At 36.2% G+C, this 23,892-nt stretch overlaps 1 protein-coding gene across 2 annotated transcripts in view; it reads right to left on the bottom strand.

Moving 5' to 3' along the window:
- The window catches only part of LOC134531211 (dynein axonemal heavy chain 2), an 864,487-nt gene that overhangs the window by 107,088 nt on the left and 733,507 nt on the right, over nucleotides 1-23,892 (bottom strand). For both annotated transcript variants that reach the window (XM_063366870.1, XM_063366871.1), the window contains 6 exons: nucleotides 19,504-19,636; nucleotides 10,144-10,288; nucleotides 8,803-9,002; nucleotides 6,388-6,554; nucleotides 4,917-5,063; nucleotides 2,107-2,413 (listed from right to left, as the gene is read on the bottom strand). In XM_063366870.1, the coding sequence (XP_063222940.1) occupies nucleotides 2,107-2,413; nucleotides 4,917-5,063; nucleotides 6,388-6,554; nucleotides 8,803-9,002; nucleotides 10,144-10,288; nucleotides 19,504-19,636 (1,099 nt within the window). The remainder of the gene's footprint in view (nucleotides 1-2,106; nucleotides 2,414-4,916; nucleotides 5,064-6,387; nucleotides 6,555-8,802; nucleotides 9,003-10,143; nucleotides 10,289-19,503; nucleotides 19,637-23,892) is intronic.

Raw genomic sequence — 23,892 nt, 5'->3', positions numbered from 1 at the left:
TGTATCATAATGAAGTGTTTGTCATGCCATGACTGTAGAATTGTGTCAACTTGTTTGTTGAAAATTACTTTTGAGATTGTTTTTAAATTTATTTGAGCATGTTGTGTAAACCCATGAAAGTTTCAAGTAGAATTTGTGAGATTCGGAATGTTTCCTAAGTGGCAGGGAAGATAAATTTTGGGCGTCACCCACATTTGTAAGAAATTTTATTTTAGTGCATTCAAATGTTTATGATTTATGTAGGGGCTACAGAGGTTAGGTTTGAACAGATTTTTCATATTTTTTTTTGTACTTTTGTAACTTTTCAGTGAAAAGCTGTGGCATTTAACTGAGAAGTTGGAGGGGTAATGTAACAACCAACTGTGATGGCGACATACCACCTTCAGTTGTTACCCACTACACAGGGTTGTCAACTCTAACATAGATAACATCTACAACACTCTGGTCATCATGAACACACAATTGCTTGTGCAGCTTAAAAACTCGACAACTGTTTTTTCATTAACGTATAGAGTTACATTTCATACCTTTAATATAGGATTTTGACACACTGTCATTTAATCCAAAACAAACATTTTCTATTAAATATGTGTGGCACTTTAATTTAAAAAATTAAACCTTTTCAAAATTGTATCATTTTCCCGAAAACATAACTCATAATAAATTTCAGTTAACCTCTTCCCATGACACACAATAAAATTTTTTTTTATATTTATTACAAATTTAAAATCTCTTAAAATCAGAAAATATCTAAATATTATAATTTGGCTAGGTTCCAGGAATTAGTACTTTAGGCTCAACAACCCAGATTACAGCCTTCCTCATACAATCCCGTAATAAAAATTATTTATAATTTTTTTTGTTCATTGTGTTGTATGTGGTTAACAAGTTCAACAATGGAAACGTTGTATGGAGCGGTGTAGGGATCGCCAAGGGGAGTACATTGAAGGCAATAAAACTTCTGTCTGCTGTAATTGGTGACAAATAAAAAGTGTTATGACTTCAGTCCGGTTATTTAATAGACATACCTCATAAATTCCCCGAGAACATTTTAAATTGCTAGTGCCCAAATGTAACTTTCCTGTGATTGAATCTAAAGTTGAACTGATCCGGGCAATATAATGTACCGTATATACTCGTGTATAGCGCGCCCTTTTTTCCCCTCAAGTAAAGGAAAAAAATAAGGATGCGCGCTATACACGGGAAAAAAAAAGTGAGTAGATGAGGCGGGGAGGAGTGGAAGTCGTTAACTGCGGGTTGACGGGTGACGTTTCTGGCCAGCCCCCACACATACGCACAAGCAACAAGGCCTCTCTTTCACACACACACACACACACACACACACACACACACACACGTGCACGCGCAAGCTCGCAGGTCTCTTGTTTATTTTTAGACCTCCCCCTCTACAGCTAGTAAAATAAAAGAGAGAGAGAGAGAATGTTGACACCAGTCCCCCTCCCACTTCCTTCTCTTCGTCGCAGCTGCTACCGGTGAGTCATCTAGTCCTCCGTGTCACATTCCTGCCTGCCTCCCTTCCTCCCGCCCACGTACCAGTTGTGACGATACAGCGCTTCATTATCTTCCGTCTACACAGCAGAGTTTAAGTATTTTCCTGACGCATCACCACACATCAATTTAAATTATCATTTGTTTCATACGTAATTACTTAACAGGTACCACAAAATGTTAGTACAATTTATTTACGGGGAAAAAAAATTTTTTCTTTGGAATTTGTTGCAAAAATCGTGGTGCGCGCTATACACGAGTAAATACGGTAATTCATATTAAGAATCTACGTGTTTTTTCCTCCTTTCTGGAGGTACAGTTTTTTTTGTGTGCTCTGTTGTACGGAATATGGTGTGATTTTTACATGAATAAAAAAACAGGCAATCCATCGAACATTGAGTAATAATTTCTTCGTGACCTGCTACATAACTTGTATGTTCCACTCATCACCTAATTTTGAGCTAGCCGGAGGTGGTGAGTGGTAACAAGTGTATCGACATCCATTTTTGAGTTACTTCAGTTTTATCGCTATTCACCACATTATCTTGCCCCTATACACTGACAATACAAAATGAGCCACCGGGAGTAGGTGCTTACCGCGTGGCGATGGGCGACTGGCCCTGCCCCAGCGACAGGCTGGTGAACCGCGCAGACATGTCCCTCGCCTGGGCCAGCTGTGTCAGCATGCCGGTGGGGTCCACCCCCGGCGACAGCAGGAACAAGAGGGGCGACTGAGGGGTCGACTCCTCGAACACAGTGTTGATGTCCAGCCCTGGTGGCTCCACGAACCTCTGGCCCATGTTCGATGTCACGAACATGTACACGCTGAACGTGATGCGGTCCACTCGCAGTGAACGCACCAACAACATCCGCTGGAACTCCGTGCAGACGTCCTTCCACTCCCCTGTCGACAGTGCCTTCATCAATGACTGGCCTCATCCATGCCCATGTTCAACATTTCCTTGTCATGTACTCAAATAATATTTTCATGAACCTTGACATCCATATTACAATAATGTCTAAGTTAAAAAGTTTGACATATCATCATAGCATATATTATTACAGAGTAATAAATTTCAATGCAGACCTCTGATAAGTTTTGCAAATGTTATCATGGTAGGTTTTAGAAAAAGACTGAAAATGTTTAATTTTGGCTATGTTGAAAGGTATAAAATTAATGTTTATCACAAGTAAAATGCTTTTAAAAAATCAAACATAGGTTAAGTTATTATTTTGCAAAAAAAACTAACAGTATTTACGTTCAGTAGTGTATGCTCACTTGCATAACAGATTATTATTCATAATTATAAATTATTTGGAAATATTTTGCTATTTATGTTAGTGTATTTATGAACTGAGCTTTTATTTTGGACTTTCGAGTATCACTAACAATTGCTGTTTAAATTAGCCACAGTGAATCAAAATGTAGCATACTGTTTGACTTTGAATTAAATTATATATGTATATATGCATTACTATGCCTATTTGTATTTTTTTTAATAATATGTTTGAAGTAGAAACATATATGCAAAGCATCTCTCTCTCTCTCTATCTCTCTAAATATGTCCCTCTATAATTCTCACTATATTTTTTTCTAGATATAAATCTCTGTACATTTATATATCTCTATCCATATATCTCTATACCTCTCTATGTATATATGATCTATCTCCCTATCTCTCTATATATATAAATATATATACACACACACACATCCCTTGCACTATACCTCTCTATTTCTCTATTTATATGTATTCCTACCTATATCTTTATCTTTAAAAAACAGAAGATGAACACACAAAGACTCATTATATTTACCTATCTATATAAAAAGATGCATGTATTCGAATGCATGTTGGGTCTAAATTTCAAAGCAATCAGTGAAGAACTTTTGGAGACTAAAGATTTTAAAGGACGGACATTTACATTTTTATTTACACAGATATATTTATTTTATGATGTTTTTTATAAAACTAAAAGTAACATGTCAGAAATCTCTATATTTAAATTGTTTATGTTTGTTTTGCGTGTGCTGTTGTCTGTGGATGTGGTGATGTCACAGCAACAGCACACATTTCTGAACCTGATGTGTCAGAATAGTCAGATGATGGTTCATACAAAGAATCAGAACTGCAGTCTTCAGCTTCTGAACCAGAAGATGCATAAAATCATTCCTCTTCAAAAAGGTTTTCACCCTCGCACAATCTTTTTGCCATTCCACAGCAAAAAAAAAACAGATAATTCACAAGGCGCAATGCAGCACGCACAAAACTGCTTCACACATAAAACAGTACAGCATATGGCATCTAGTGGTGACCAATAGAACTACTACGACTGTGGAAAGCGTGCGTAACAATCCTAGCTCGTTTTCCGCTCGAGCAAGCTCATATCAGTTCATGAAAACGTCTGCTCGAGTCAGGTTCGAGCGCCGATCATTGGATTAAAATGCCGAGCTCGAGCAGGGACCCGTGTGTCAACCAGGGGGGAACATATGCAAAGATGAAAAGCACCAATTGAAAATGAACTAATGATGAAAGCTTAATGTGAGCACAAAATACTTCATTTCTTCAGATTGTAGCAACCGAGGCTCTTGCCCTCCCAAATTATTTAACTTTTGTATAAAGAATAATTATGCTTTATGATTATATTTACTTAACACTTAGGTTTTCTGGTTCAATGTAAATAATAGCTGTTTATTATTTTAAGAGATGTTTCTGAGTTTAAAATGTGTTTTAATATTGGTATTAGTAGTAGTATATATTTTTAAGTCTAACTGATGATTTGCTTACTGTCATGATAAAGCAGTTTGAAGTTATTTTTACCTACTTTTAATTGCTTATTTAAGTTTTTGTGTGCTTTCACTTTTTTTTTATTATATTTCTTTTATTTGTTAATGCAAGGATACCAGTGAAAAAACACAATTAAGTCCACAAGAAATGTATCATGTATTTTCCTGACCATCTTGCCATTACTTTATCAGCAAACTTCAGAATTTTAGGCAGTTTTGTAGTGTTGTACTTCTGAACTGAATTTTTGTATTTAGATTGAATATTTTTATTTTCTGTAGTATCATTAAGTAATTAAAACAGCATTGTTTAGTTTTGAACATAATTGATTAAATATTAACAAAGAAAAATAATATCGACTGACACTTATGTCTCCTTGTTATAACGAAGCTGTCATTCAAAAGAGAAGAAAAAAAGTTTGTTTTCAGATGTTTTGAGTGGGCCTTCAGCAGACAGTTTGTTATAATGAGGTTCACTATATAAAGGTTGAAGTTACGGGGCAGTGGTGTTCTCTTGTTATGTACCTTCAAAGACCAGCATGCTCAGGTGATAAGAAGCTGAGACCGTGCCACGGACGCTGCCACCCTCCCAGCTCGGTGGGACAGGTGTCGGCTGACTTACCGATCAAGGGCTGCTTCTCTGGCTCCTTGTCGATGAACCACAGCTGCCAGTCGCGCGGGTACTGCTCAAAGGAAGAGGTGACTCCCCCGAACCCTGGCAGCTTGTTCAACTCCGTGATGTTATCCCAGGCATCCTCGGGCAGCCATGCTGAAACGTTGCACATGTCACAAGATCACTACTGCCCATCAACAAATTACTAAGAAAAATTTCAGTTTTAAATTTTAGAACCTAAACATTTAAATAAGCTACATGAGACTTACTGTTCAGTATCACAGGAAATGTTGATTCTTTTTCATTTTCTCACTATTACTATTATTTAAGGGCTATTTCTGAAATTTCAATACAACTTCTATGAATCTGTTGTTCTGTCACCAATATTTTCCACGGATATTTACTAATTTATAATTATAATCCGTGAAACATATTACATCGTGAGAACTGAGCTGTGTAGCATCCCACAGTTGTCACAGCCGTCTGTTGAGACTGAAGTGCAGGTTGGGAGAGGGATACCAAACTCCTTACAAGCACTCATTCTAATCTGATGTTTCTTTCTTGGTCTAAAATTCAAGGTTACGCCCTTTTCTTACTTGGCCTTATTTTTAAAACTTAGTTTATACAGGGTTAAGATCTATAATATCCCTGTAGGTTGTCACAATAAAGCTTTTAAAAAAATGTATCACCATCATCTACATAGCAATGAAGTAATAATATAGATAATTTAAACTTCCCTAATGTCTACTGGTAGTTCCTAATGACAAGAGGAACTATATATATATATATGAAGGTTAGTGTGAAAATACTGTAAATCATGACAAATTTTACACCAAAAATTAAACATATTTAAATTAATTTAAGTTTGAACTTAAATTCAAATAAATTTTGGAGTTATCACAAAGATTGGCAAGGCTTAAAGTTTCAATCATGCCCTTCCTGGTAAATCCTACTAACCAAGATGGCTGTAACTGTAGCTCTGCGAAGACAAATATTACTTTGTTCATTCATTCATTCATTCATTCATTCATTCATTCATTCATTGTCTATAAAATCATACATTGATGCTATGAAAATATACTAAAAAATATACATATTTACAAGATAAAATTATTAGCTAAAAGTATGCATATACATTTTTTCTGAATTCAAATTATATGATATAATACAATATAAGTAGAATAATCTTTTGTTTAATATATTCTACCAAACATAACAAAACATTTTTTTGTTTTACTGTTCTAAAAAAATTCTTTAACTCTATGATAGCCATGCTTAATTAGGAAATTATTACAACTATTATATGATGAATAAAGTAGGCTATTAAATTAGTTGGATGAAAAACTTGACCAAATTCTAAGTTATAATATCTTAAATTACAAAGATAAAAGTAGGTTAAGACTTTTCATAAGGTCATAATGTTACTGCATGGGTTCAGTATTTGCTATCAGAGGCCTGGCAAAGCGGACAGTGCACAAACCTGGGCAAGGGTTGGGCGGTTGCTCTGCTCTATCCACGACAACTCCACCTGACAGAAGGAAGTTGTACTCATCCAGATTCATTGATCCCTGTGCGTACAGGATCTTCACACACATGTGGAAGGAGAACAGCAGCTTGTGTCGCTCAAATAGGCCACGGCAAATGTTCCTGTGAACAAGCACTCAGACATCAACGATACTGTAACATGAAGATATTCATAAAGGAATTTTTTTTTGCGATTATTTGATCTGGTCGGCTGACCAGCTCAAAGACTTGCAGTTTAGAGTTTAGCATCACCGCAACTCGTGAGGTTGATTGTCTCTTGTTTTTTCTTCGTAACCTGCAGGTGGCCAGGGCAACTGACATATGAATGAGACATTTAGTTACTAATAACAAGGCCAACTGTGTGAACCTTCTTGAAAGAATGTTCAGACCACCAGCCTGAGGCTAAGTGACATTCACATCTGTGCTGTTCTAGCATGCGCTCCCACACAATGATGTGATTGGTTTGGCAAGATCACACATGCACCGTGTTATTATGCTGAACTTTCTTGAGACTATCCACAATCTTTTAAAATAGGGTATAAGGTATATTGGGGTTCATTTGGCACTTCTGTCTATGGCTCTCAGAAGTGCTGGTGAGACGACGGTGATGATAAGTTCGTTATTTCTACATAAAAGATAAGTATGGAAGACTTAGTTGGGCCTAATGCTCATGTAGACTTGTAGAAGTAGCCGGCTGTCCTACCTGATCCAACCTGTTTCGTATTTATATGTAGATTACTTAATTTTCCCTGTATTCTGATTGTTGTTTTTCCCTTGTTTTGTTGGGCTGAAAAGCTGTTTGAGTAATATAGAAGTTGCTACGTTGTATGAGTGGGTTTGTTAATATTCTCTGCTGTCTAGGCGTAGTTCCCCAGTAATTGTAGTAATTGATGGTTTTAGGTATCAAGAGAAGAAATCGCAGATGAAATAATTAAAAGAGAATTATGATAGTTAGAGATTTTTTTATACCAATTCTGATGACTGTAAAAAAGGTAAGAAAATTGTTTCATTTTAAATAATGTGTGTTTGTCTAGTGAGCACATTAGTAGTGGTTACTGATTTATGATTCACCTTACTTCAAGATTTATGCATTTTTGATGAATCATGAACATACTCATGTCCTCTTACACATAAAACTGATATATGAAAAGCCCCCCCCCCCCCCTCCCCCCCCTCTCACCTACCCATTTTCACGTAATAATATGAAACTATTTTTATGTTCTAATTTATTTATAATTATACAAGCATTTCAAAGTTAAGAAAACCAAAAAATTTGAGAACAGGAGAGTGTGCGAGAGATAGGCAATACTGTGCCACATGTTGTTAAGTCTATGGCACAATTTTCTTATCCAGTTTACTAGATTTTAATAAATAAATAATATTTACCATAAGGATAGTATTTTAAAATGTCCCCCTCTCAAGCCGCCTGGTCCTGGAGTCCGGGACACCAGCACCTCGCCTGGCTGCCTGTGCTGCTTCTGACACGTTTTCCCATCCCCTCGCCCGGGATAGGGAGGGTGGGGGTGGAACTGCCCCCCATGTTTAGGAAAATTGTTATATAGTTTTTCATTTCATGGTCCACAGACCACAAAACAATTGTCAACTCAAAAGTTGATATATATATATATATATATATATATATATATATATATATATATATATATATATATATATATATATATATATGTGTGTGTGTGTGTGCGCGCGTGCGTGTGTGTGTGTGTGTGGACACGATAACTGTCACAATTTTTCATAAATCACTTCCAAACTGATATATACATAAATTATAGTAGCGTAAAATCTCGGTTGAGTTCATTAATGGGCAATATCCAACCAAAAGAGTAGAAATGGGGAAGGTTTTTTGAAATACAGAAAAATTGCTATAACTTCCATAATATGATTAATATCACATCCGTTTGTATTATAACTCGTAGGAGTAATACCAAACATTTATGATAAGACCAACCATAACTACAAGGGGTGGAAAAAACAAGGGTTGGAGGAGAAAAAAGAATCATTAATCTGTTTGTAGGCTCACCATTGAATTCATTCGAAGAATTTGTAAATTATATAGTTTTTATCTAAAACTTTTGTATGAAACAATTTTTGGTAAGATGAAATATTGCTGCAAGAGGTTAAAAAAAATGGTTAGAAATTAAAAAAAAAAAAATCATAAAATCTGTACCCTGTACATTATTAAATCCATTCCTTTTATTGTAAAACCTAAAAACATTATCTGCAACTTTCGTCCACAATTATTTGTAATATGACCAAACATTACTGCAAGGGGTAGAAAATAACAGGGATTGAAAAAAAAAATTAAGTTTCAAAATTTAAAAAAAAAATTTCAGACTTACGTAAAAACACACACCTGTAAACAGCGTAAGTATGGAACTCGTTAAGATTGGAAATCCTCTCCTCCAACACACTGCTGGGCTGGCTCTTTTCCAAGGAAATAGTGAACAGTGAGATGTACACATCAAGGGAGAATCTATACATGGGGTCGATGCCAGACAAATCGTCCAGAACAAAAAACAGGATGGATGCCCTCCGGGCACAAGGGCGGTAGCTCTGCAACAAAATTATTAACAATGCATTTTTGTCAAAAACTATAAAATAAATTAAAAATGATCAACAAACATTGAGAATAAAATAGATTATGTGTCAAACAGAAGATGCTAAATTTGGAGGGAAAAAAAATTTCTGCAAAATTTTTTTAAATTTAGATGTAGCTCTTAGAACCTTGACCACTACATAGATACTTAAACATATGTACACAGATGATTAAAAATGAAAATGAGGGTTAAATACCTCAAGATTACACACAGAATGACTAAAGACAAGACAATCAAAATTAAAGTTAGCTTGGAACTAAATGTCTCCTCACAACGCTATGAGGACGGCCAGACAAGACCTGCACATGTCGGTGTGTCTGGATTGTAACTGCAGTATGTGTGTTCTTGTATGGTGATGCTAAATATGTGATCAGAAAGGGACCTTGGTTATCGTGTTTTGACTAAAATTATGAGGAAACTATTTAATTGGTTTTGATATAATTGTGTAATGAGAATGGATGGTAAAAAATGGCTGAAAATATTAGCAAGAAAAAAAAAAGAATGAAAAACTATGGAAAATCCTGTACACAATAAAAATATCAGATGAAAGAGAATGTGAATGCTTAAGGAATCAAAAAGAGAATAGGAGAAAAGTAGTAGTTTTAGAAGGCCTAAAATGAAAGATGTGCCACATAGGCTGTTGAAATAGAAATAAGTAATGATTCATTGATGGATGATGAATAACTGATGATGGAAGATGATTGATCAATGACAGATGATTAATGATTGGTAAATGATTAAAAATGTTGGAAAATCATAACTGATCTCTTGTAACAATCAAACTTTCTCAAAACAAGTTACAATACGAACATGTAAGATGTAGGTAGATTTATATGAAGCCAGACGTGATTTGCAATTTGCAGCATTTTGTTATGATAATGCTGATTAAATACTGCCAAAGAGTGTTTAAAATAAATAAAATGTAAAATGTAACAGCCTATAGCTAAAAATAAACAGTTGAATAGGAACTTTTAGTTTTATAGCTAAGTCTAAATAAAGTAAATTATAAATCATTGGTGGAAACCTTGGGTTCATAATCCTATTTGATTTACAATGCTTTTACAATATATTCAACACGCCTACAAATATCTTATTACCTCTCGAGCTTCATTGATTTCCGCTTCTGTAGCAACAGAGACCTCCAGTTGCTTCGCCACTGAAATAGCTGTGGATTTTGAGGCTCGTAAGGTTTCCAGAAGTAGATCGTCATCCAGCAACGAGCCATCCACCTTGCTCAGGAGGCTGTTTGCAGAACAATCAGTAGTGTTACAAGAAATAAAATAAACACACCTCAGTCCATGTAACTTAAGCCTTTTTAAAAACAGGCAGGAGATAGAGTGTTTATTTCAGATACTCATTACAGATTTAAAATGGTATTTTGTAACACAAATTTCTACCTTCTTTTCTATGTGAATGTTAGGAAAAGTCTAGGATAACGGACCTAGGCAGAGACCTGGAAAATATAAAATTCTTCATATCTAATTCCCATCTTCTTTCTTAGTCGTCATCTTAGTAAGTTCACCTCGGAATTCGAGATACCCAGCTATAAACTCGTATGAACTTGTATTTTGACATCCTAAAAGTTGTGTCAAAATCTACATATGGTAGGGTGTATGCGACTATTAAAATCTAAGGTCATAGGCCACAAAAATCAATTTTTTGCACATTTTTTGCAAATATCTTGTTTCCTATGGGTTTTTCGCTAATTGTATTGATTATCAATATTGTAGAGGATTAATTCCCTACAAGAAATGAAAATTATTAATAATTATGTATTTATCAATAATTAATAAACTTTATATGGCGTGTTTTTTACCGGGACTACCAGTTGACCTTTAATGATGCTCTAACCGCGCGCTCTACGTCCTCTATCTCGAAAACGATTCAACGTATGAAAACATTTCTGAAACAAAAGTTGTAAGGAATTTAATACTCTACAATATTGATAATAAATACAAATAGCGAAAAACCAAAAGGAAACGAGATATTTGCAAAAAATGTGCAAAAAATTGACTTTTGTGACCTTTGACCTTAGATTTTAATAGTCGCGTACACCCTACCATATGAAGGTTTTGAGACAACTTTCAGGATGTCAAAATACAGATTCATACGAGTTTATAGCTGGGTATCTCAAATTCCGAGATACTTACCTAATTTTGACTATGACTGGACTATGTCAAGTTAAGCAAAGGACCACAATCCGTTTTCAAGTTTGAAAAATGGCAACACAAAACTGTCTCACTAACAAGGCAACAAATGTTAAAAGTGGCTGCTGCATCACATAATTAAAAACCAAATCAAGAAAAGATTTATTTCATATTAGTTTTTTTTTTGTTTGAAACTCTATTTGTTGTGTACCATAAGAATAGCAAACTGCTGGGAATACTATTATGTTTCATGTTGCCGGTGTCTCTGTGTCACGTCCACATACTGTTTCCAAGATTTTTTCGTGTCATGCAAGTTTTAACCACTTCACCAACCACTCATCCACTTAAAAATATTGTGTCCTCTAAGATCATTTCAAACATTTCCACTGAAATCCAACTTGTTAAAAATTTTATTATTGCTCCTAGAGAGGTAAACAAAGAGTTCAGTAAAATTTCAAAATCAAAGACAGGTTGAATTTTTTTACCCCAGTTATTTTCCCATTTGATGACAGCCATTTTCTTAGTCAGGGCTTAAACTTGAAATTTGTCTAATTTCCTTGCAATGAGCCACTGACTATGGACTTGGCACTTGCTGATGTGTTAGTAATGTTGGTATGTGTTGTGTGTTGGTAATGTTGATTGGACAGTGGTAATGTTGGTACACAGGTTCGACAGTGATAAAACATGTAAGATGACGAGAGGACTTAATAAATATTGTATGTACAAGATTACGGGTTGTTAGTATATTATTACTTAATACAACATGGCGCAGTCGAGTGGATATTATAATAATGAACAAAATGTTCCCTAGCACATCAAGAAGGGACAAAGGCCGAAACGGGTTATAAACTAATACGGTAAAGTGACTAATGGCAACGGGTGACATACTATAATGGCGTCGGCGGGAGTGCTGTTGCCGCCACCGGGACCGGTTGATATTAATGGCCCAAATTCCGCTGAAAATTGGGAAATGTTTTACCAAAAATTTCAACTGTACTTAACCGCATCTGGACAGACTACCGCGAAAGATGAAGTGAAGTGTGCATTGCTATTGAGTCTGATTGGAGAAGATGCATTACGCACCTTTAACACATTCAAGATTGATGGTGAAAGTTCTAGTCGTTATGGTGATGTAGTGGCGGCATTAAAGAAATACTGTACTCCAAAAAAGAACACAACTTACAAACGTTTTAAGTTGGCACAACGGAAATGGGTAGAAGGGGAAAAGTTTGATAATTTTTTAACTGCGTTGAAAACTTTAGCGCGCTATTGTGATTACGGGGATCAAGAAGAGAGCATCATTAGGGATCACGTAATTCAAGGATGCACAGATCGCGCGTTACAGGAAGTTCTGTTGAGGTTAGAGGACACTTCATTGGGAAAGGTGGCTCAACATTGCCGGGTGGTTGAAGCAAGTGTGATGCAGGCGCAGCAGATAAATGCAGCATCATCTACCAATCACGGCCAACAAGGATTAAGTGTGGATGCTGTGAAGTCGACAGCGGGAAAATATAGGTCAGACAGTCAAGTACAAATAACTAAATCAACACATGGTAAGCAGTTCAGTGGGAGCTACAAAGAAGGTATCCAACTATGTACTCGATGTAATACCAAACATAGGAGAAGGGAGTGTCCAGCTTGGGGAAAGAAGTGCAACAAGTGTGGTACCGTATTTACTCGCGTAAAGGCCCCGCCCGCGTATAAGCCTCCTTGTTTTGTAAACATTTTTGAGAAAAAATTTAAAAACGTGTTTTTCTGGGTTTATCTGAGGGCAGGGCAGCTTGGCATGCATCAAACAACAAGCCATGTATTGTGACCGGCGGGAGGTGACTGGTATTATAGTTTGTCCGTTCTCAGTAGGACCGTCGTGAGGCATGCCAGACGTAAGCAGTTAGTCCTATCTCAAACGACATAAAGATAAAGAAAGCTGGACTCACGCGCTGTGTTGATGTGCAGTGTTGTCGGAGAAGAAGAGGGGAAGTGAAGGAGGAAGGGAAGTGGGTCAAGGATTCTAACACTCCTTTGTCTGGTTGGCTGGCTAGCTGGCAGGAGGGAGGTTAAGCCACGCCTCTGCCTCTCTCCCCTCCTGACACAGCGTTGCCTCTCTCTCCCTCCTGCCACGTCGCTGCCTCCCCCGCCTTCCTCATTCGAACAAAGACGCACAACTTGAAAAGAAAAATCTATTTTTTCCTCCAAATTCGCATATAGGCCCCCTCCCCTTTTTTGGAGTCAAAATTTGGGGAAAAAAGGGGGGCCTTTACGCGAGTAAATACGGTATATTAAATCATTTTGCATCTAGTTGTAGAACAAAGCAGGTTCGATCAGTGCAAGTGAATGAAGATAGTGACAGTGACAGTTTTAATATAAATCACTTAAGGGTTGTATCCTCATTGCAAACGTCAGGCCAGGTCAAGGTTAATCAGCGACATTGGAAGGAAACACTTCACATTGAAGGCAAGCCAGTCACTCTCAAATTAGACACTGGGTCTGAGGTAAATGTAATGCCATTGGTGATCTTTAAGAAAGTAAACAAGCAGTTCAAGATAAAGCAAACTAAAGCAAGGTTAGAACCATATGGTGGGGGAAAACAAATTCAGCCAGTGGGGATAGTAACCTTACATTGTACAGTAGGTAGAAAAGAAGCCTATCTGGAATTCTACCTAGTTGATTGCAAATCAGACCCTCTGTTGGGTCTTTCAGGATGTATGGAGTTAGGATATGTGCAAAGGGTGCACTGTGTGTCTGGGGGTGAGGCTCAGGACCTAATCAACACCAATCCTGATCTGTTTTCCGGTTTGGGTTCCTTTCCCAGGGAGCACAATATTACAGTTGCACCCAATGCACTCAGGTTTCAACATCCTCCTAGGAGAATTGCCAAGTCAAGGCTAGGGCCTTTAGAGAAAGAATTAGAGAGGTTGAAAAACCTAGGTGTGATTGTTAAAGTAACAGATCCTAACCCTGAAGGTTTCATCAGTAATATAGTGATTGTAGATAAGCCCAATGGTACCGTAAGAATATGTTTAGATCCGGTAGATCTTAACAAGGTCATCTTCAAGAAACGGTATGTAATTAAAACGTTGCAAGATATCCAGGATAAGCTAGACAAAAAAAGGTATTATTCAGTTTTTGATTTTAAGGAAGGATTTTCTCAAATCAGACTAAGTAAAGATGCTATGAACTATGTCATGTTCTCCACCCCTTATGGTATATATAAGTACACACGAATGCCGTATGGGTTAGCTCCGGCCCCTGAAGTCTTCCAGGAGGAAGTGGACAAAAATTTTGGTAATATCCCAAATTGCATAGCCTACATAGATGATTTTATTTGTTATGGGGAGACCGAAGAGGAACATAATATAGCTGTACAAGCGGTTTTAGACAAAGCCAGGGAAATAGGGGTTAAGTTTAACCCTAACAAAGTTCAGTATACACAGGCTGAAGTTAAGTATGTGGGACATATTTTCTCAGTTAAGGGAATGAGTATCGATCCGGAGAGAACCAGGGCTTTGATGGAAATTAAACCACCCAAAAACCTTAAAGAGTTGCAAAGCATTCTAGGAATGTTCAATTATGTTCGACCCTTCATAAAGGACATGTCCAAACTTGAACAACCGCTGCAAACCCTCCGAAAATCAGATGTAACATGGCAATGGTTACCCTGTCATGAGATGGCTCTATGTCAGTTAAAAGAGGCAGTAGCTAAGGCACCATGTTTGAAGAGTTTTGACCCAGCAATACCCATCACCTTGCAATGTGATGCATCCCAGACAGGTCTAGGAGCATGCTTATTACAGGAAGGGCAGCCAGTAGCTTTCGCTTCGCGAAAGCTAACAGAAACTGAATGTAACTGGGCACAAATTGAGAAAGAGATGTTATCAATAGTTTTTGGTGTAACAAAATTTCATGAGTGGATGTTTGGGTATAGAATAAGAGTAGTCACAGATCATAAACCCCTGGTGCCCCTAATGACCAAACCAGTTAGCAAGATAGGCTCCACACGTCTTAAACGACTTAGGCTAAAAATTCTGCCGTATGACCTGTCAGTGTCATATTTACCAGGCAAAGAAATGTATGTTGCTGACTTATTATCTCGTTCCTATATAACTGATGATGTCCAAGATGATGTAGGGATGTTGCAAATGGTGCATAGTGTGTCGAAAAATTTGGCAATTACTCCATCTAGAAGAGCGCAGTTTGAAAGAGAAACTAATAAAGACCCACAACTTCAGATATTAATGAAGTATTGTGTTACAGGATGGCCAGAACACAAAAAGAAAATTGATCCTAGCGTAAGTTCTTTTTGGCAGATACGTAATGACATATTTGTAGAAGAGAATTTGTTGTTTTTTCAGGATAGAATACTTGTGCCCACGAAATTGCGGTCAGAAATGTTACGATTAGTGCATGAGGGACATAGTGGGGTTGAGAGGTCACGGGCGAAAGCAGGGAGCCTCCTGTACTGGCCAGGATGGGCCCATGATGTAGAAATGTATGTTAACAAGTGTGAAAGTTGTGAAAAGTATGCTCCTAGAAATCGGAAGCATGAATATCTGCCCAGAGAAATTCCCAAACTCCCATATGAGCGAGAATCGGCAGATATCTTGGATTTTGGGGGTAAGAGTTACCTTATTGTGATAGACGCATACTCTAAATGGTTGGACATAACGGAACTACAAGGTAAAACTGCTGCACATGTGATTGATGCTTGCAAATCCATTTTTTCAACACATGGGGATCCTCAAATATTGGTTGCGGATAATGTACCATTTGGCTCCCGGGAATTTGGGAATTTCGCGAGGGACAGGTTTGAACTTCAACTTAGTAGTCCTAGGTACCCCCAAAGCAATGGTTTCGCGGAGAAAGGGGTACACATTGCCAAGCAACTACTGCGCAAATGCGTTGATTCGGGTACTGATTATAGGGAGGCATTACGAGCCTATCGAAATATACCAATTCCAGGTCTAGGAGTCTCCCCATCAGAATTATTAAACAGTCGCTTGGTACGTACGAACCAAGCTACCCGTTACGGTTGACAAACTCCAACCTAAAGTACACCTGGGGGTTTCTCAATGGTTAAGGAAAAGAGAGGATCGGACAAGGAAGTGGTATAACAAAACAGCAGGCAGAAAAGATCTAGATTTTAGGATTGGGCAGAATGTGGTAGAGAGAACCATCCAGGACAAAGTGTGGAAAAGGGGTAAAATCATAAGTAAATATGATACAGCACCTAGGTCCTATTGGGTTGCCAACCACAGAGGTAACGTGGTTAGGCGTACATCCAAAGATTTAAAGCCTTCTTACAATCAGTACGTGCCTAGAAAAAACTACAGTGATATGGAGTTATCTAGCACAAGTAACAACACAAACAAGGAGGCAAGTGATGGTATTGGGGAAACAGTCCAATATGATTTAGCAACAAGTGGGGAGGAAGAGGATTGGCCAGGATGGGGTGCAAATAGTGCCGAAGCTCAACCAAGTAAGGAGAGCGTGGGAGGTGAAACAGAGGAACGATTAGGGGCACAAATAAAGACCACAAACACACGGTCTCTCAGAAAACTGAAAAAGAAAACATGTACTAATTGTCAATAAGGTGAGATAGGTCAGGTCAGTTCGCTTGAAGTTTGAGGAGGGTTATGTACATATTTCAGTAATGTGTTAAACAAGAGGTGAATGTAAAGTGCAAACTGTAAGTGTTGTATGTAAAGAGCAAAATGTATGTGTAAGAGATGTTGCATGCTTGTTGTAAAGAAATATTATGATGAGTTAGCTGAGGTAAAGAAATAAAGTGTTAAGTGGCAATGAGTAACTAGCATGATCAGTTAAAAAATGGAAACACTAAATGTATGTGGAAAGGGGATGATGATGTGTTAGTAATGTTGGTATGTGTTGTGAGTTGGTAATGTTGATTGGACAGTGGTAATGTTGGTACACAGGTTCGACAGTGATAAAACATGTAAGATGACGAGAGGACTTAATAAATATTGTATGTACAAGATTACGGGTTGTTAGTATATTATTACTTAATACAACACTTGCTGCTTGCTCAAAGGATGACATATTTCTGTTTATGATTTGTTTTAGGCATATAATGCCATAGTTCCCCCCCCCCCCCCTTTTATAATATTATTTAGAGTGTTGGACATCTATCTACTTAAAAACATTCATATCTAAAGAAAATAATAATCATATTAGAAGTAACTGAAGATGGACTATGCCTGAACATTAACTAAAATCAAAATCGTCACACTGTTATTATGCTTTGTTTTTACGTAAAATATATACTTCTTAGGTATCATTTGTTCAGATGAAATGTGAGTAATAAAATTAATTATTTAAAAAATTTAATACTAATTTTCTTACAACAATAATGACTTTGTGCTTGCTTTGCTAAAGGTTTGACACAACTTTGAGTTTACGCTTCTTTGGCGATGACAAAATCTGTATATGCTCCCTTCATGAATTGATTTATTGGTATGTATCCTATTATCACGTAAATCTATTTTTCATTAAAAAAAAAAGGTTAAACCTTTAAATAATAGTTTCTAAACCGATAATAGAAAAAATTATTATAACTACAGAGTGAGTATAAATGCTTTATTAGACTTTGTACAACATGTACATAACTTAGTAGATTATGTGTGATTTTGAATATCAGAAGCATTGCTCCCATCTGTGACATTCATTCGTGGTCCATAAAAGGTGCTACGAATGTGACCTGTGTCCAGAAAACTTGCATATTTTTGAGAAAAAGACAAAGATGTTAAAAATGCTGAAAGATCAGGGTGACCATAGGAAAGGCAAGGTGGACGATATCTATAACAAGAATCAACACTTACGACTAGGCCTACTGAAAACCACAATGTCCAGAAGTTTCACATACAATTGTATGTGAAACTACCCCAAGATATGTGCATGGTGGTTTTCACAAATGCTCACTAATGTATCCACTGAAGTTCTTAAAATAGATTTAAAACAAACTTATGACAATTCTTTTTGAATCATACTCAGCTGATGTAAAAGTCATGGTTATTAAATGCCTGATCCCAAAATATGGCCTCTGTTTTTTTACGACCATTAAAGGCCTTACTTTGACATCATACTTGGAACACAACTATTAATGCTGGTGACTACTACGCCACACTTCTACTTATTTTTTAGGCAATCCATAACCACTGCAGGCAAGTTCTGTGTGGCATCGCTAAGATCCACGAGAATGGATGACTATTTCCCCCCAGGCAGATACACCCCTTGTCACAAGAGGAATACCAAAGCAAAAAATTTAAATATCATCCCAACAGTTTACACCTGTAACTTTCAGACTTTCACCTGCATCATAAGACACAGGAACAGCCTGCTGATTAACCATGGTTCGTACCCTCTCAAGCATATACTATCATGAGTAGAAAACAATTGTAATATCACAACATCCCTCAAGAAAATAACAATGTTAAATAGTTAAAGCAAAAAACATAATTTTCTTGATTAGTTCATAATTAATGTCCATAATTATCTCTGGAATATATATCTAAAACAAGTATAGTGTGTCTGAAATTTAAGGCCCTAAAATTTAATTTGATCACATTTACATTAACTTTATAAGGTAAAATATAAAATAAAAAAAAAAATACAAAAAAAAAATTCAAAATGCTTTCTTATTTAAAAATCTAAGCACATGGCCCGAAATTTTCCAGTGTTTGTTGCCAAGTCGGAAGCAAAAGAATAAAATTATCACATTTATCTATTACTTGCATGCTATTAGTCTTTATTAAGAAGTTTTTAAGGAAATTTAAGGACTTTTACGGTCACTTATTCAATAAAAGACAAATTAAGGATGACTTCTTTTACAAACCATCAAAACATGTAGATGATAATACTTACATGCTCACAAAGGCTAAGCAAAAGCGGACACAATAGTTATCTACAAAAACTAGTCACCTAACTTGAGCTCAAACAATAGTTTGATGATAATTTAAGAAACAAATAATTGCCAACATTCTAGTGTATAAATTATAATTGCATATACATAATACATAAACTATCATTTATTGTGTTTTGTGACCTTTGTAACATTTTCAGTTGTTGTTTTGCAAGCATAAAAATATAACAATTTTCCTGCGAATTATCTTATCTTTATGGAAGAGAGAAATCTGAAGATGCATGTTATTTTCACCCAGTAGATAGTTTTTTTCCTGTCAGAGCTAACATAGTTAATACAACACTACTATACAGTATTTGCAAAGCTTACAAATATACCTAAGTTGTTGTAACCTACGAACAAAGGCAGCAGTGACTGGACTCAATTGCTGTTACCTAAGCAGTTCATCCTCCAAGTTAAGAAGATATCTCTTGCCATTTGCGATGTCCACCACCAATTTATCTTTTTCTTCTTCCAGTACTGGTCGTTCCTTCCTCACTACTATTCCCAGCAGCTGAGCCTCAAGACCTGCCAACCAGAGAAACAAGTAATACTTCACACACAATTGTCGCCAAGTTGGTGGCATGATTTTCTTTGCACGGTCATGCACAGTGACTAATATTTTTTATGGAACCTCCAAGATTATGAAGGATTAAAAATCTCTTGAGTTTCACGGTTAGAATTTTTTTTCAAACAATAAAAAAATATTTTGTTGTTGTTTTTGTTAGTTTCAGAAAGTACATATATTTATTATTTCTAATCCTGAATGTTTCGAGTTCTGGTCTGATCTTAGTTCTGGATATGCTGGTTCTAAGTAATTTATATATTATATATACAGTGTAAACTCTATATAACGACACTTAACGGACTGAGCATGTTTCGGTGTTATAGAGAGTGGTCTTTAAATGGAGAGAAATAAAAGATACCATTGTAATATTCTATAATAATATGTATTACACATTTTACACACAAACATTAATATTCATACAAATAACAATTATTGCGTATAGACTGTTATCTTCGTCTGATGTTTTTTGCTGCTCTAATGTTTTAATTGTATTTTCTTATGTATTTTACTAATATCTTGAAATATTGCCGGATCACCTTGAATATATAAAAAAGTATTTTTCTAATAGTTTCGCTGCATCAAGTGCTTGTTTGATGCTTGGTGGAGGGACTGGATTGTCTGTTTCATCTTCTTCATCCAATTGTTGTTCATCAGTGTTTCTCAACGAATCCAGAATTTCTTCATCTGTCAGTGAAGCTGCTGTAGCCAGAATGTCGTCAACTTCTATGTAGGTTTGTAGATTTTCAGTCAAATTATTTGGCACGTTGAACTGCTTAACCAACTAAGTTAATGGAGGGTCATCTTCACTTTCAAACTCTGGTTCTTTTTCTACTTCGTCACTCATAGAACAGATACAAAGTCCAGCATGACGAAAAGAGTGCTGGATAGTTGTTGCTGTCACTTCATCTCAGGCTTTTGATAAAAAATTTATTGCATGCGGCATATTAATAGAAGTTGTACCCTCAGATTTGACCAGTTCCTTCAAAAGTTTCTTTCTGTAGTGACTTTTGAGTCTTTTAATCATGCTCTGATCCATTGGTTGCAAAACACTTATCGTGTTTGGTGGAAAAAACGCCAACTCTATATTTCGGAGATTAGATACAGGAGGGTGAGCAGGACAGTTGTTAACAAGAAGTAGGATTTTTCATCCCTTTAATTCTGCATCCCATCTTCGCAATTCTTCTTCGAAAATTTGACTTGTCATCCAGGCTGCTTTATAGGTCACTGGTATTTGTTTGATGTTTTTAAAACAATGCTGATTTTTGGATTTGCATATGACCATTAGCTTCCTTTTGTCTGTGCCACTCATATTAGCAGCTACAAGCACTGTGATATGCTCTTTGGAGAGCTTTCCTCCCACACACTTTTCTGCTTTAAATTTCAGTGTTTTATCGGGGGTCAACTTAAAGAAAATTCCGGTTTCATCAGCGTTGAAAATGTCACTCCGAGCATACTTTTCTTTTAATTTGGGCCACATTCTATAAAACCAGTCGTGAGTCACATTCGTATCAACACTTTGTGCTTCTCTATTAATTTTACCATAGTTGATATGAATTTCCCGAGCCATCCTTCTGATGCTTTGAAAGCAGTTAATCCTAGTTCTTCGGCAAATTAATCCGCCTTAGCTTTCATGATTGGCCCCGAGACAGGAATATTATTCTGGCATTGTCTATAAAACCATTATAGCATTATAGCATCGCTTGATTCAGATCTTCATATTGTGGTTTCTTTAATTTCTTAGCAGATTTTCTATCCTCCTCTGCTTGCAGAATTTTTTCTTTGTTTTTCCATATTGTAGACACGGTAGAGCAGCTAAATCCAAAGCGTCTTCCAACATCACTGATCTTTTCTCCCCCCTCTATTGAGCGTATTAATAAAACTTTTTCTTCTGTACACAAAGATTTTCGTTTACTCGTCATGTTTACAGTTCAAAAGTCTGTAAGCAACTGCGAAAATGATAACGTGTAACAACTTGACAAAAGTCTAGTGACCGAGGTAAACATGTGAAAGTTCATCATAAAAAAACAAAAGACAAAATTTCTTATAATCTCCGGTACGACAGTCGAAGTAAACATGTGCTAGATAATATAACAACAAAACTGCAAACAAAAGATTGTACACAGCTGCAGTTATCAACTTCGTCAGCTTGGAAAGTACTGCTTAATGATTTATAATGCCGTATTGTTGTAATTAAATAGAGTGTGGGTGACGCTATATAGAGTGTATTATCGTATAGAAAACAAGGTAAACCAACCAAAGTCAAGCAATTTAGACGTTTTAAGGAGTTTGTCATTAAATGGAGTGACGTTATAAAGAGTTTACACTGTGTGTGTCTATATATATGAAAAAATTAACTTACTAAAATAAAATGGGAGGTTCACTATCCAAACCAGCAGTTTAATTTTTTTTTATTTTTAAACATGAATGCTTACTGAACACTATGCTGAAAATAAATTATTTTCTTGTTACATACAACACCATATGTTTTGCATTGCAGATTCATACACTTGGTGTTGTTTGACCTGGGCCACAGTGTTAAAAAGGGGCCCCAGTGACCGAGTGGTCAGATCACTATCCTCCCGCGCTGAGATCCGGGTTTGATTCCTGATGGGGTCGAACCTGGATTATTGTGCAAGTGTGGAAATGTGGAGGATGTTGCCCTGGCAATGGGTTTCACCTCACCTTTCATCATTTCTAGACATTAGCTCAATATATTCCATGCCACTGTATTTAACTCATGGTTTCTATGCTACTTTAAATATTTTTAGTCTGAATGATGTTCCCCCAACCACAGCATTTTAATATAATGTCTTTGGCATTCCGGTGATATACCTGCATAATATACTTCACATTTTAATCTCTCTGTCAAGTCTCAGCTGTATGAGGATTACGAGGATTATTTGGAATTAGATTATTGAAAAATAAACTCTGCTAGAATTCAATTACTAGCACTATAAAGATTCCATACATTCTCTTTCTACTTCTTACCTCCATGATAACAAGCCTGTTTACTGTCTTGATGATAAAACAAAACAAACAAAAGATGATTTAAAGAAATATTTTTATACTACTTGCAACACATACCGTTAATTCTCCAATTTTCTCTCACACCCCTCACAGTAATAAACCAACCCGATGTCGACAAGTCCTTAGCCCTCAGTCATAAATTCATGCATACAGTAATTATTTTTTGTGTGTGCTTATTTTAATTTTAAAGCATCTTTACATTTACAATGGTATATAATGTCATAACTTGAGCACCGGAGAACAATTTTACTGACTGCTTGATACTCGGACCGTATTTTGGCATTTGTTTGTCGGCATTCTTATGTGCCCTGGTTTTTGGGAGCAACTTTGACAGGCCAGTAAGCTTTACTGGCGCTGAATATTGAACGTGCATATTACATTAAACTAGCATGTCAGTATACATCACACATGTTTAACAACAATAACACAAGCTCAGTGTTAACAAAATTTTTTTTTATAAAAATAAGAGTCATTGCACTAAAAATTAATTTTAATACTGTCGTCTGATTTACAGAAATTGCATTTTCTGGTTAGTTACAATCAATTAGCAATTTAAATGAGAGAAAAAAAGCCAAATATAGTGGTCACATGAGTAACGTTGGTAACATTCACACATTAACAAATGTGTATACTTAAAATTTATACATATATTGATTTTGTTATGCAAATACTTAAACGTAAGCTATGCAAGAATATGAACCTGGCTTATCAATGCACATGAATTTGTTCCTACTGTTGCATGCAGTAGTTATGTTGTCTTAAATTGTTTGCCTGGTTACACAACAGCTATTATTAAATAATTATTTATGAGAAGGGTTCTTGAAAAATAGTAAAAAGATTACAGGTCCAGGGTTATGGCGTACATTTTGCAATGACGATACACCTGTTTATCTCAAGGATCTGTCTCACACGCCATGTTGTATTTTAATTTTCTCGTCATAACTATTATTTACATACTATTTCTGATATTTGAACATTTTACCTCCATTGCATTTTCTTTCTGTCACTAATTTTTCCAACACATATCAATAAGTGTATTGTAATGGGTGTATAAATGTTACACCAGGGGTAGTAAATATAAACAATTGCGCGACATTTTACACCAATTATATTGCACTTGGTGAATATCTGTTAAAAATATTAATTTGAGACAGAACAACCATTGCAAGATAGGTAGTGTGTTAAAATT

This window comes from Bacillus rossius, chromosome 3, assembly GCF_032445375.1.
Source record: "Bacillus rossius redtenbacheri isolate Brsri chromosome 3, Brsri_v3, whole genome shotgun sequence".
Lineage (NCBI taxonomy): Eukaryota > Metazoa > Arthropoda > Insecta > Phasmatodea > Bacillidae > Bacillus > Bacillus rossius.
Note: the sequence above shows the minus strand (reverse complement) of the source record. Positions and strands in the feature narration are given on the sequence as shown.